This window comes from Brachyistius frenatus, unplaced genomic scaffold (assembly GCF_029030835.1).
Source record: "Brachyistius frenatus isolate BFR_SWC_R1_liver_20210118 unplaced genomic scaffold, ASM2903083v1 Contig_27, whole genome shotgun sequence".
Lineage (NCBI taxonomy): Eukaryota > Metazoa > Chordata > Actinopteri > Embiotocidae > Brachyistius > Brachyistius frenatus.
Window position 1 is genome coordinate 326686 of NW_027210626.1, and position 15676 is coordinate 342361.

The 15676-nt window shown below is 41.7% G+C and overlaps 1 protein-coding gene across 2 annotated transcripts in view; it reads right to left on the reverse strand.

Moving 5' to 3' along the window:
* Positions 1-15676, reverse strand: part of LOC138620876 (ephrin type-A receptor 6-like) — a 165037-nt gene that overhangs the window by 12264 nt on the left and 137097 nt on the right. For both annotated transcript variants that reach the window (XM_069698481.1, XM_069698480.1), the window contains exons 9-11: positions 4055-4125; positions 1857-1982; positions 925-1110 (exon numbers count right to left, since the gene is read on the reverse strand). In XM_069698481.1, the coding sequence (XP_069554582.1) occupies positions 925-1110; positions 1857-1982; positions 4055-4125 (383 nt within the window). The remainder of the gene's footprint in view (positions 1-924; positions 1111-1856; positions 1983-4054; positions 4126-15676) is intronic.

Below are 15676 nucleotides of genomic sequence, written 5' to 3' on the forward strand. Positions count from 1 at the left end.
TCTGTATAAAATGAGCAAAATCACACACATCCTCGACCTGACTGCACAGAAGATTTATACAGTCACCACAGTTGTAAATCATTTCCTGAGTTATGGTGTTGAACATTAAGATGTCCCAGTGACGTTGACCTTTGACCTTTTGGATATAGAACGTCACTTCGTCATTTACAAATCGACATTTGTACAAAGTTTTCTCACAAATAGCGAATTAAATATTGAATTATGACCACGAATATGTTTTCCGAGGTCACAGTGACCTTTGACCCTGGGGCACCAAATGTGAATCACTGCATCCTCGTGTGCGAGTGAACGTTAGCGCCAAAGTTGAAGAACTTCCCACAAGGTGTTCCTGACATTAAGACGGACAACCTGAAAACATAACATAAAAATGAGGCTGCTGCAACCTTAAAGGTGTTTTTGCAGCAATTTAACATTCAAACGACCAAAAGGCGAGAATTTATCCGACAGACGGCGACAAACAGCGCTGTGATGGGTGAAGAGACAACAACTTCAAATGCTCCCGTTGCATTTCGTTTTGCTTTAAAGCGATAGACTTAACGTGAACGCGGCATTTAGGTCATCGGCAGATGACAAAACTGCTGGACAGGAACTTACAGAAGAAGCAGCCGAGTGAGTTTGAGCAGGCGACCGCCAGCGTGATTTGTTGGCAGTGACTAAATGGAAATGTGAGGAAGTGACACTTACAGTCACTCATATTCACAACTGAATTACCTACTAATGAAGGATGTTTTTGTATTCAGCACACATTTCAGACGTTGTAAAAAGGTTTTAAATACAGCATGTGTAAATGTAAAGCAGATACATAATGGGACATGTTGGTCTTCTTGGTCAGTAACAGTTACCTTGAATACTCATCTCTAAAACCGAGTCAAAATAAGCCAAATCTCCCATAAGCCCTCTTACTTTTAGTGACCACGCCCTCCAGCCTGATGATGTTGGGGTGGTCAAACTGGCCCATGATAGAGGCCTCGCGCAGGAAGTCCCGCCTCTGACGCTCCACATAGCCTCCTTTCAGCGTCTTTATCGCCACGGCAATCTCCTTTTTCCCCGGTGTTCGAAGCCGACCGCTGCACACCTCGCCGAATTCACCTGGAGAACACAAACACAGTCCTGTTTCCATCACTTCAGAGGATATTAAAACGGACTTCCATTTATTTCCTGGAGACCTTAACCCTTACCACCGCTGGCCTGATCTTAAATGTTAACCGAACCGAACCTCACAGAACTTAAATCACGTTTTTATACCAACATTTTATGATTTACATCATGAGGACACACACACACACACACACACACACACACACAAGGTAGGGAGTCTGTCATCAAACTACCCACCATCAGCAGGAAGCACAGCAGACCACCTGGGGGCAGTGTTGCAGTTTCCATATAACCTCCAGCCTTATTACTGCTCCTCTGAGGAGTTGAACTTCATAACACTCACTTAAAAAGAAGCCCTGAATCTATTCTTATACTTTCTTTTGTTCTCTAAACCTGTTAAAAGCTTTAATATTCCAACAGTGTGTGCTGAGAAAATGACAGTGAGACACTCGGAAACGGCAAACCACATCCTCTTTAGTGCATACAATGGAGTAGAAGCACTTTCACAGCAACTGTATGACTGGAATGTAAATAGATCAGCTCGTATGCACATTTAAAGCGATTGTATCCTAACCGACGTGAAATGATCCTCGCCTGCCCGCAGCGGACGGCATGAATCAGAGAGACACGAGTGGGTGAGTGCGTAACAGTGTGTGCAGGCCCGTGTGTGTGTGTGTGTGTGTGTGTGTGTGTGTGTGTGTGTGTGTGTGTGTGTGTGTGTGTGTGTGTGTGTATACCGGCTCCGATCACCCTCTCAATGCGGATCCTGGACGGATCGATTTCCTTGGTGAATTCGTGGACAGCCTGCGTGGGGTCTTCGTACGTATCAGGATCCACGTACGTCTTTATCCCTGGGAAAGGGACTGTAGACACACAGGGAGGAGAATCAATACAATGAACAGGAGTGTGTGCTTTTTAACATCATGATCAGGTTTGAGGTTAAAATCAACTTAACTACAATGACTTTAGAATTACTGTTCATAATTGTTATTGAAGCAACTACGTTTACTGTTGCTACTTGTACAACTTTCTTCTGCCACTTACACCAAAGAAAGTGCGTCCAAAATCGCGAGTGGGGAAAAAAAATAATAGATAAATGATCTGTGAAAGGCTGACTGCACCTGCACAGGACTCAAACGTTTTTCTGTTGCCACTGAATACATACAAACTGGTAAGCAAACAAGCAGAGAAGGTGAAATAGAAAACTGAAATAAGTGTTTAAGTTGTCCCAATTTTGGCACACGTGTAAAACTTGAACAAACCCACAAAAAAGAAGATAGACCCACACATTTACACACTCCACACATCTTAGATAAATGAAAAAGAAAAAAAGAAAACCAGTTTTTTTGATAGTGTTTCAATGGCGTACGTCAGATCATTATACAAACAAACCCAACAATGATTCAAAGAGACATATTTCCCAACCATTATTGATATTATTGATTCTGAGATGCGAGTTACTCCGTTCGATATCGTCTCTCTAGCAGACCGCAAGTCATTGAGTAGGTCTTTAAACTGAAGTTTTTAGCCGCTATTTACATACTGCCACCCTGCCTACGTGCCCTTGAGCAAGTCAGCGGTATAATAATCATTTATTTTGACCCTGACTTCCCAGCGGAGGGAGGCCAGACAGACGCTGCGCTTCTCCCTCAGAGTTCGATGCAGTATCACAAAACTAAAAACAACGTTTGTTTGTCGAACCGACGCCTCAAAGCTGCTGCTCACATCACTCTCTGCTGAGGCCGGACACAGGAGGGAGAGAGAGAGGCTTCTGAAGAACAACGCTTTCGGAGTGAACACACGCATACACTCGCGCGCAAAATGTGTGTTTTAATCTTGAATATCCGAGACCTATGTGCCACCTTCCGACACTAATTTGATATATATTTTTTTTTCTTTCACTTTTTCTGGCTCTCCGGCTTCAACCCGACTGTCCTCTTAAAACATTTCTCATTTCTCTTTGTCCTTTCCTCTCTTCCTCCTTTAAACCCGGTTGCCCTCACGCTCATTTCTCCTCTTGCAAATTCCCCTCACCTCGCCCCCCCCCCCATCTTCATCTTTCTGCTCACTTTCAGACAACTTTCTTTTCTCTTTTTTTTTTTTTTTTTTCCCTTCACCTCGCAGATCTCATTTCAATTTGTGTTTTTCATGTCTGGAATGAAAAGTTGGGTATTAAAAGACAAAAGAGAGCAAAAGAGGCAGGAAAGTACAAGAGTGCGGAAGCAGACAGCTCAGGGATGTAGATATGTAACCAGATTAATCAAAAAATACAAAATCAAAAAAAAAAAAGGAAAAAGTCATGTCGAACATCAAATGAAACCTGAGGGGACGTGAGGTGGAAGAGAGAGGAGGAACGAGAGGAGGAGGAAGAGACAGGAAGATGAAGGTGGTTCAGAGCATTTTGCTCCGTTTGTCTGACTGAGAATTTTTGGCACAAAAAAAAAATAAAATAAAAAGGTAGATACTTCCTCATTACGAGCATTTCTGATATTAGCCGGCGGTGTTTTTTTTTTTTATGTTCTGTAAAAGCTCACGGTGGACTCTGTCATTCCAGTAAAAAATTAAATATGCAGAAGAACAGGAACACACGGGAAATGACCCATACAGTAGTCCACCGTGCACGTTGAATGCAAAGAGAGGAGCAGGTGGTTAGCGTAGCCTGCTAGCTTCTAACTGTGACTCAAAGCATCTCTTTTTTTCTTGTTTCTCCTCGCCTGCTCATTGGCAAGGACACACCACAAAATAACTAAACCTGGCACTTTTGCACTAAATGGCCAGACATTCTGGCCAAAGTAATGTTAACACTATGAAAACTCCCCAACACACTTGAAGTTTTACTAAAGTATACTAAAAAAAGACTTCCTGTGCCATGTTACACTACAGGATGAAGCAAGACATCAGGAAAGAGAGGGGGGGGGGGGGCTAATTGATTTACCGTGTCCATTCTGATAAGTCGTCCTCCGTTTCTCCTCTGAGGTCATCTTGGCCTTGAAGTACCACTGACACCTGGGAAACACACAGATTACAAGTTAAACCTATCTTTGTCACATGTGCATTAACACTACTCGAAGCCTCGAACTAAAAGCTGTTAAAGCTGTTTAAGGCAATGGAAGAGAAAAGCACACACCGTCACAACAAGGAGTACAACTTTGGATTTGACTACATTTCCTTAGATTCTCTTCAGCAGAGTTATTAGTCTTCAGGCGACCCGACTGAGAGTGCGACCGCACCACGAGCAGGAAACCACAAGACTGCGTGCTCTGTTCGCTTCTTGTTTTACTTCTATGATAAAACCATTAAGATGCTGCGACATGATAAAGTACAGCGTAAGAGCAGCACAATTACTTTTCATTTGTTGGAGGAAGAATGCTTACTTCTTCTATCGGAGGTTATGTAGTCATTGCCCATTATAATACTGGAGCCTCAGGGGGACCCCCACAGTCGATAGTGGTATTGTTATTATTCTACGCTCCTCTCTAGGTCACACTGAATAAGACATCACGGTCAACTTAACACAACCACAGTCCAGTTATGTGAAGCCCTGGCTGGCCCAAATTCAAGTATCTGTGTGAACGCCTTGACATGGTGATAACACAGGTCACCAAGCTCTGTGTGTAAGGTTTCTAAAAGAAAGGCAGGTTAAATACACACTGCTGTGTGTGTGTGTGTGTGTGTGTGTGTGTGTGTGTGTGCGTGCGTGCGTGCGTGCGTGCGTGTGTGATGAGTTTTACCAAGCAAGAGGTAAAAAAATGTTAAAAATTCAATATGTGTTTTTATTTATGGTTTGGTACTACCGACTGCAGCACATTCCCAAACACGCAGGTGCAGATTGGAAGGATCTTTAACAACCCAACACATTAGTTTGTGTCAGTTAGTGGAAAAACATGAGAAACTGAGAGAGATGAACCAAACCAGACATGCATCAGACGGGCAGAGCGCACCGAGAAAGAGCAACAGTAATATCTGACAGGCTAATCGATATATATTGAAGACATTTTCACAGAAACACATCTTCGTATAGACGGTTCATGACAACTTTTCCAAAAATTTGTGGTAAAAGAAAACAAAAAACTGAACAGGATCAGACACGAGTGCAGTGAGGCACAATTAGAGCTTATTCTGCTAACAACTGAAACAGAATAAAAAAAAGAACTTGATCGATCATTGCTGCTTATCATTTGAAAGAAAATGTTCACAGGCAGAGCGAGTCTGGCCTTGAGTCTGCTGATAAAATAAAGATAGGAGTGGTTTGATTGGGTGTTTGTTTCACTTCTGCAGCTAAACAAAATAAAACACCGATTTCAAATTCCTCCGAAAATGAAAGAAAGGAGCGTCTGGATCAATGAGAACATCAATCCTCCCGACGTAAAGGAACTCTCAGAGAGGATATTATGTTTTCTCAACACGCAGCTATTGAAAATATATAACTATGTAAAAGCTCTCTGGTGCCTCTGTGTGCGAGAGTGTGTGTTTGTGGGAGAGAGTTTCTCTGGGCAGAGAGAGACTGAGAGACAGCCAACGACAGATACAAAAAAAGAAGAAAAAAAACTGCTGCCAAGAGAGTCTGAAAAGCTGAGAGATTAGATGACAGCATCTGCAAAAGACCGAAGAGGACTTTATCCAAATAGATGCTTGGATGTTACTCTGAAATCGAAAATGAAGAAAACACAAAGTGCACTTTTGGGAGAAGTTGTGTATACGTACAGGAACCTGATTCAGATGTGGGAAACTGTCTGATCAAAAGATATGGCAGCGACTGAGTATATGTATTAAAATGTTTTCACTAACACTGGAACAAAACATTGTTTCAACTCATCGCAGATTAAATCTTAACGCAACAGGGAGACATATTTTCCTTCTGTGCAGTCACACATCTCTGATTTTACTACTCCAAACACGAATTTGGGTCTTTTAGCACAGAATTCTTTCTGAAACAATTTAAAGCTCCGAGCTACAGCAAAAACCTTCCATTGAAGCAGCAGCAAAATTTAAATTTAGACGAGCGGCCCATCATTTTTCAGGTTTCATCCAGCTACAGCCCTCTCAATGTGATTTTAGAAGATCATTATGAACACTAAGCCACAACTGCACCACTAATGAAACAAAAGCCAAGACTGGAACCTTTTATTCCTTTTGGACTTATTATTATTGTGTTGGAAACATCCTGCTGCAACCTCCAATACACTGTCCTGCATTCTCAGTGGTTTTAAACGGCAAAATATATCATGAAATCATCTGCGTGGTTATGTATCAGGTTTGGTTGAACTCATCCATTAAGGTCAAACATCTGGCCAGATGTTCAAGTAATGGCTTTTTGTTATTAAAATGTGGCTGCTATTAGTGTGTGTGATGGCTTCGTTCGAACATAGCAGTGCTACTCAAAGTGGTGTGTGAGCGGTAGAGGTGGCACTGCAGGACACAGCAGCGAAATGGAAAATAACAACATAAAGAATAAGAGGCGCTCTGCCTTCTCTCTCAGGCTGCATCACTGATGAATTTTAAGGAGTATTTCGCAATGCACAGCTTAATTAATGACCTTGCAACCATGTGCACGAGGGAAGCTCGCTCCCACTAGTATATACCCTAATACATTTCCTCATATTTCATTTATTAGATAGAAAAAAGATTTCTTCTACCCATTTCCCAACAGTCACACAGGACCCAAACAAAACTGAAAAGAATGATTTTAATAGGAAATATGTTGTTTACTCAAATAGTAGACTGACATGTTAAATTACCTGCTAATGTAATAAAATAAAACATGTCTTAAAGGGACTTTTAAGGCCAACTTTGGTGATATTTCTGTCTCGCAACAATATGATTCATAGATGTTTTTATACATTAAGAGCTTTATTGCACAGGGAAATGTGCGCAAATCAAAACTTGCTTGTCAAATCAATTTATTAAAAAGTTGAGTCTTTTTCATAGGATTTGCTGACACTGAGAAAAATACAGAAAATAACCAAAGTTATCCTTGGAATGAGTGACAGCGAAGTAGAAGAGCAGCGCCCGGAGGCTTGACCCGAACCCCCCCCACAGAGACAGAGCAGAAAGTCTCACAGTGACACTGTCACTTCAGCAGAGAGAGTCGTCTCTTCACTGTCACGGCTGCAGACAGGTCTGCCTCTCCCTCGGCCCCGTGCCTGCAAACCACTGTGGTCCAGATGGGAGATGCTATCTGCCTCCTGGAGATGAAGCTGGTGGAGCTGAGAGACGGAGGTCTGCAGCTTGTCCTCAGTCCAACAGGGCATGACAGCGCTGACATGTTTTTCTGCTGGTTTGGGTCTGATTTGGGTTGAGATGAAAATGCAACTAACATCAAATGTTACTATTAAGTATTACATCTAGTATTACAATAACCACGATAAAAAAGAATTATGACGATGATGCAAATAACCGACTACATATTCCTTCTCTGTGGTCGGCCCCCACAGCTAATAGTTACTTACAAATATACAGCGTCCTTCATAAAGTTCTCGTTGAATTTATCAGGAAAGAGAACCAAACCACCACAGTGGGTGTCTCCGGGCTTTATGTAGGAATATTAAGCTACATAAATCAAATTAACACCTACTTCTATAACAATTCAATTAACAGCTAAAGCATCATTAACTCTGTTAGAGTTTGCAGATGACACAACTCTGGTCGATCTCATTTCACACAACGACGCCTCCAAGTACTGAGAGGAAGTAACACGGCTGCTGTCATGGTGGGGAGCTCGCAACCTAGAGCTGAACTCGCGAAAACACCGTGGACAGCAGAGCAGAGTCCTTACAGATTCCTGGGTACCACCAGATGGGACAGACACAGCACCGCAGTTATGAAGGAAGCCCAGCGGTGCTTGTATTTCCTGCGACAATTCGAGAAACTTGGGCTGCCTCCAGCACTGCTGGTTCAGAGCTGCACTGCAATAACGGCGTCCATCATCGCACCTCCCTCTCCATCTAGTTCGGCTCTGCACCTTCGCTTATCAAGTGCAACCGGCAGCGAAACGGTGCGATGCGCAGAGAACATAATCAGCTGTCGGCTCCCCACTCTCCAAGACCTTTACTTGTCTCGGATGTGGAAAGAGGGCAGGGAAAATCACAGCTGACCCCTGACATCCTGGTCACTCTTTCTTCCTGTGGTCTCAATCTCAGCGGACAACAAAAAGAGCGAGAGGGCCCTGAAGGCATCTTTCCTCAGGCTGATCAGCCCCCCGAACAAGAAACTTTCTGACATCCCTGTTTTAAACTGCTGCACAGGCATTTTTATTACAATACAATAATTGTAATGCCCACGAGTGCTGTCTCTCCAAGCTGGAGCCCTTCAGAGTCCAACTTTCCTCTACTGTAGTCAACGCACTGTAACTTGTTGTCTTATAAATGTTTAAATTTGTCTTTATATTTACTGCTCTTGTTACTCTTTCAGCAACACAAAGTATAGTGAACCTCAGTATTTCAGTACTTGATTGTATTTCTTCTTCCTCTCATTGCACATTCTTTACTTGTTTGTTTGTGTACTGTTCACTTTTGTTTTCTATACAGTATATCTCCTTCATATTTTATTGGATTGTATTCTATGCTGCCACCTGCACCAAGAGAAAGTCCTTGTACACCTGCTACTTGGCGAATAAATACTCTGATTCTCACAAAGGCAGACATCACATGAATAAACTAACTCCAGTACACTGTACAAAGGCTGGTTCAAAAGTATACAGAGAATACCCATAAAGATAGTTATCACTGCAGATGAAAGTCTATTTGTCAGTACCAACTGACCGTGAGATTCAAGAATGGATACTTTTTGTCAAAGTATTAACATTGAATCAAATTACCTTATGCAAGAGGTCATTGGTGCTGAATTTTTTTTTTCTTTTTCCAGTAGTGCGCAGATAGTTTAAAGCAGGTTTATCAGACGTCTTTCACTCAAAGCAGCTGTGCTTGACATGCAGAATGATTTTATTGTTATTGCGCAGCAGTACAATGAAACCGAATGTGCAACAACCATCTGATCAATGCTAATACAGCAGATAAAAACATGGATGCATGTAGAAGAAATACATTAAACATGCACTCGTCCGTACACATGTACTGCTGAGTATACTAACTACCAAGTTACAGCCATACATATCAAATACATTTTAGGTTTACGCCGGTATGGTTTGCCTCCAGGAAATAGCCATATGCTCGCACTGTAAAGTACGACACGGCGGACGGTCTTCACCTACTCAGCTCTTATGAGACCAAACGAGCCAACAGCCAGCTGAGTGCGCCGAGATCTACACTCTGGTTATGATGTATACATGATCCTTGACTCATGATGTCTTCTCTTCTCCCATCAGGTGTATCTGGTTTGATCTGATTGAGTGGAAACCAACGAAGAAGGGGCGGGAACCTCGGCTCGCTCTCTCCACCACCGTCCGGTCACTGCAGCAGTAGCAGTTCTGCGACCGAATGATTCAGAGTTTTCACATTTTTCAAAGGCCTAGTTCTGATGCTGGTTTCGGTGGTTTGGATGGAAGACACCAGATCCTACGACCCCTTCTTCATTTTTGCCGGCCCATCAGGCTTCTGTTGTTTGTTCAGGATGTTGGATGTGTTTTTCTTTTCTTTAGTAATTTTTGCTGCAACAACTTCACTTTTTTTTGGTTATGTTGGACCTCTTTCATACTGAACCTTTTTTAGGGGTTGTTCAAAGCCCATAAAAGACTTACTTAAACCGGCTTGTGAGACACATCTCGGAAGAGGCTCAGCTGTGTGCTTCAAGTTCTCTTACAATAATGGATGGAGCTAAAAGAAAGCAGAGAGGAACTGCAGAGTCGGGTGATCTGTGTATATCCGTGACACAAGTGACACCTTTTACATTGAACTGCTCATATTAAATTATTGATTGGTGCAGCTTTAAGAAATAGGAGGAGGTTTAAGAGTTGATTTCTCCCTTTTTATGACCGATTTATTTTCCACTGCCTGAGTTTGATCAGCTTCCTCATGAATTATGCAGGAGATTTCAGATTTTTCTTAAAGAATAAATTCCCCCCGTCTCAGACGTGATGTGAGGCAAGAGTGCCTCTTCAGTAACTATGCTAATCAACAAAAACAACCTCCCCAGTATGATAGAGAATATGTATGGCCAAATACAGTGGAAACACTGAAGGGACAATTCAGGGTGTGACTGAAGAAGTTTGAGGTGAAAAACGCACTAGTGCGCCGTACCAGAGGAGAAAGTGACAGTAAGCGCTCGCTTGCATGAGTGTGTGTGGGTTCATGTGATCGCATGTGAGCCTCCTTCTCTTTGAAGATTTAACATAATCCGGGTTGCCAGATTAGAGCAGGTGTCAGAGGGCTACGAGCCCCAGGTTGCCGGACCTGGCTCGGGCTAAGTGAAGTCTGTGGGATCCTGGACACTGATAGACAGAGCAGATAACATGGCGGGTAACACAGGCAGAGAGGACAAGACGGGGATTTGGAAAGCTACTGTTGACCTCTGCTGATGGGTTCAAGCTGTTCATTAAAGAAATGGTGACATGTGCCTTTATCGGTCTTTTCCAGTCCTATCCTCTGATCCCCTTTATCTGCCTATCCCTCTGTCTCACCGGCTTTCATGTGGTAAAGAGGCCGCACACACAGACACATACACAAAGACCTTGGCTTCTTCCACTCTTCTCTGGCCCGTTGAGCATTGCTGCCATACATATCCACACACATATTCACGAGCTCTTTACACACCCACACATCACAGTAGACCAACCCGGCTCAGAGCCCCAAGCACAGCATCGGTGTAATTTAAACCACTACTCTCTTGCTCTAACATCCCTCACATTCACCTCACTGCAGCACATCACTCTGCTGCAGAGGCTACAACGAGCACAGAAGACACGACGGATGAAAGAAGATATAAAGAAAATGATGCAGAGATTGACAATTCAAGGATAATGATGTAAAACTCTTCAGCTGCGCTACATCTGTGCAATCATGACTGTTTGTAGAAGTTCTCACTCTTCAAATTTCGCGTGAGCCGATGCAAACATACAGTAGATGAAAATTCAGGAAGCTTTTAGGGCACCCAGGTGCGAAGCCCTCCACATACAGCAGGTCCTCTTATATCCTCACTTGTGCTGCACGAACCTACGTCTGAGGGCCGCGTGAGTGAAAACGCTCATCTTTCTCAGGCAGCTCAAGTACATTTGGAGCTTTTTTTGAAACTGAAAGAGAGTGAAAGTCCCTCCTACACAGGGCAGAGGGTTTGTAGATATGACAGCTTGTGATAGAGTCAAAAAAACACTCCCAACTCTGCAGTATCTGATTTAGTTGCAGTCGGCAAAAAAAAAAAAAAAAAAAAAGTCGTTCTTGTGCTACACAACACAAAAAAAAAAACCTAAATGACTTGCTTTAGCTTTTGCACCTGATGTGTGTGTGAGATTTTAATAAAGTAGGAACACAGACCCTCCTACACACGCTGAGATCGCATGCAGAAAACAATACACAGTAAATTCTTGTAAAGCAGCTACTTTCCACCTTTTTTCCCCTTAAAGGTAATGGACTTAAAATTTCTTTGAATTCCACGAACAAAAAAGCCCTTCACTGTAAATTGGCACACCTTTTTCTGTTAAAGAACTGATCTCATAGCTCTGAAGATCTCAGCTCACTTGTGGAAATTCTCTGGCAAACGGCAAACTTCAGCGTTGAAACGAATATACAAGTATAAAATTGCAAACTGCAGTTCTTCTGACATAAAAGGGCCATTCATTTTACCATAGGAAAATATTACTTGACTCACGGTTAAAGCACTTCTACAGCTTGAAACAGCATAACAGATTTTTTTTTTTTAATTTAAAAGTGGAAATCTAAACTTTCAGGGACATGTTTACAGTCTGCGACTTCTGAGTGCTCAATCGGTCAATCCAAAATCAATCAAGAAGCTTAAAGGTCTATCGTGTGTTTCTAACAGCGAGCAGAAGCTGATGACGATGGTGTTAATGAAACTAAAAATCACTGCATCGGGTCACTTTTAAATTCTGGGACGTCTTGACTTGTTGAAGAAAAAGCACTAAAGCATTAATGCTGGCTGTGTTACAGTGTAAAAGGGTCCCAGTAAACTATGGCCATGAGCCAACATGCACAAAAGCAGGACCTCCCATAAGTGGAAGGCAGCCATCGTTAATCCACCTTTGATTTCCCTGTAATGACAAGTCAAAATGTCTGTCGTGATGAAGGTCAACTGTGAGTGAGATCAGCAGCTACAGTATGCCGCTGTGTTTTGTTCTGAGCTGTAATGAAAAATGGCTTTACATTTGCTAATCCTCTTCTCCATGGCAACAGTGGCCGAAGAACACGAGTGCTGTATTCGACCCGTCCATGTCAAAATGGACAAGACGGGATTTTTCCGAAATTAAAGTTGAAATAATTCAAAGTAGAATCCTTTACAGATTCTTGTAAGATAGTTAAATCATCTGGAAACATCCCATGTTTCTATGATCACTGATGTTGACAATGTTGTTTCAAAAAACAAAATAAACAAATAACAAAAACAGCAACAACGTGAAAACGGATTGCGGGGAAAAAAAAAACGCTTTCAGAAGCACCTGACCCTCACACTTTGTAACTCCAAGCTAACTAGATTGTGAGCCGAGTCCCTCGAGAGACAATAAGTTCACACTATTTGTACCCCGCTCCCGTCTCCTGCTTGCAAACTTTCATTTTTGTTGCTTATTCTGAATTCTGCTGCAAAATCTTGCCATTTTAAAACTATATATCTAAACTGTAAAATACCATCAAAAAATATCGAACTGTTTCTCATTATGGAAACACTTTCAGTTGTACAATATATGAAAGGCTTTTGAAACACTTACATCTGGTAACAGAAGATTATTGAAGGAGGAAGACGTCTCAGTACTTGCATGTAAATATGAGATCAAGGAATTCAGTGTTATTATAGGCACTCCATAGAGTCCCTTTTATTGATGCTGCTTTCCATGCGTTCAATATATTCATTAAATCAGAGAGGTGTTTGATTTGATTATGTTTGGCGCTCATATACATCACTGTTGAGTTCTGAATGTTAACGTTTTCTGAAGGCCGTGCATACCACTGCTGCGCCTGCACGGCTGTTTCCATGTTCTTTGCATGATTAGATCTCTTGATAGGATTGATTGACGGGTCCGATTCAGATTTTTTTCTATTTCACACAGACCAGATGGGAAAAGTGTGCTCCACGTTTTCCCTGCTGGGATATTATCGTGCCAGTTGAGCAAACAATGTACAATATTCTGGATATTAAAAGTCCCTTAGTGAGTTTAGTAGTTTGGCAAAATTTCCCATATTTTTGGGAAATTGTAACAAAGCTTTCCTTAATTCTGCAGGCTTGCTGCCCCAGAGGAAATTAAGTTGTCGAAGGAGTATTAAAATGTGCTGGAAGAGATACAAACATTTGGGCAAAACCATCATTTTGGCCAGGCCAAAATGACCCGCCAGGGAAAGGAGCTGGCTCATCTTCCTCAGTCTGCCTCACATTTCTGTCTCTCAACTTCAGGGTTTGGTATATCAGTTACAGACCCTGCAACAAATACCTCCAAGTACTTTGTCAGCCAATTCTAAAAGTAAAAAGGAAACATGGGAGTTTTTTTTTTTTTAACCAAAGCATTAACAGAGAAAAAGTTGTCTATTTTAAAAACTGTATACAGTGAACCCTCGTTTATCGCGGGGGTTACGTTCCAAATAGAGACCGTGATAGGTGAAATCCGTGAAGTAGTAACCTTTATTTTTTTTACAATTATTATACAATGAAATACTCCATAATACATTGAAACCAAAGAACAAAACCTTTTTACAGGCCCAAGCATTTGTTTAACAAATAAAAGTACTGTATAAATGTTTTTTTTACAAATAACTACTGTACTGTAAAATAATAATTTGAATCATCAATACGAACTGAAGGCTTCAAATTGCTGAGATCGGCACCGCCCCACTGCGACCCGAGTCATTGGATTAGAACGGGAGGAAATGAAAAATGATTATGAAAACAAATACAAAGTACAGTAGGACAAATAGTGACTCGTGTATTTCACTGCTCTTCTGACTGAGCCGCTGCATCCTGACTCCGCTCTGCAGCGGTTCTTTCTTCTAAAGCCGGCGGTGCAGGTGTGGTTTTTCGAGAGAAGAACATAGTTATCGGTAGTTGTTGTCGCTCTTTTTTCTTCTGGGCAAAAAGATTCTTATAAACCGACATGCCACCATCGATTATTTTTAATTTGGCAAGCTGTTTTACGTACGTGTACATATTAAACCGCAACGTTATTGACAAACAGGTAGAGAAGAAGCGGAGAGACTGTTTAGCCAATCAGAATGCAGAACACAATGCACGATGCAAATCCGTGAAGCAGCGAGACCGTGAAAGGTGAACCGCGTTATAGCGAGGGTTCACTGTATTTTTAATCCACCAATTTCATCTATTGTTTTGTTGTTTATTTACTTTTGAATGCAGCCATACTTTTGTATTACTTCTGAAATATGAGTACTGTAAATACATGCATTGCTCTCTGCGTTTGAACATGGCCCTATAAATCCCGATTGAAAAACCAGCAAAAATATAAAAAGGATGTGCTTTACGTGAGACAGTCCATGAATTTGTGCTGTTGAATATTTCTGCCCGAGTTTGTGAGCTATTCCATTTATTTTTTTGTTCAGTATCTTCACGGTGAAATGGCAAATTATTTAGTCTCTGAGCCTCTTCAACTTCACACTTCTGAAATAAAGTGTGTAGAGTGTTGTTTATTTCTCTCTTGCAGAGTTACGCACCTACGCACATCTACATGTACGTAAACACAGACTGGTTGTGTGTGTGTATTGGCAGACAAACTTTCTTCCTTCTCTGAATATTTCTGTGCGTGTCAGTATGCGTGTCGGCATCCTCTATTACAAAGGGTATACAGTGTCTTGTTCGGGCAAGACAGCTCAAAAGCAGTGGATGTAATGTAATACACAATAATAGTAATTATTAATAATGTAGTCTGTTCAAAAAAGGATGATTCCTGCTTGGCTACACAATTGACGAGAATTCGTGTGAGTCACTACACAGGAATGTAACAGCACACCTTCATTCACAGCATAAAGGTGTGGGGTTCTTAAAATAAATGTGTGCACACCTCACAGCTTACACTTCCGTAAGATGTCTTTTCCCTCTCTTGCTTTAAGTGGTATCCTGTGTCCAAAGGCAATTGCTGAAGTAAATTGTAGTGTGAGGTTTGGCCAATGCCCTGGAGGAAATATTGAACGCATACATTACTGTAAGCCAAGGAATATGAAGCTTACAGTCACACTTAAATGGATCAGAGTCCTCCTTAACGGTATTAACTGCACTTGTGCTTTTCCCGCCATGTGAAGTCAAAATGTGTGCCGTTAAAGAGGCCCATTTACAGTATCTTTCAAAATATGGTACACACCTACCGCAGGGCAAACAATGGAGAACAAGTTATCTGCACCTGAGGTTGGTCATTGTTCATTTAAGAAAGTGAGGTGCTTTAAACTTTATATCTATGTTGCCTAAATCTTGTTATAGATTTGAGTTTTTAGATGAGGTG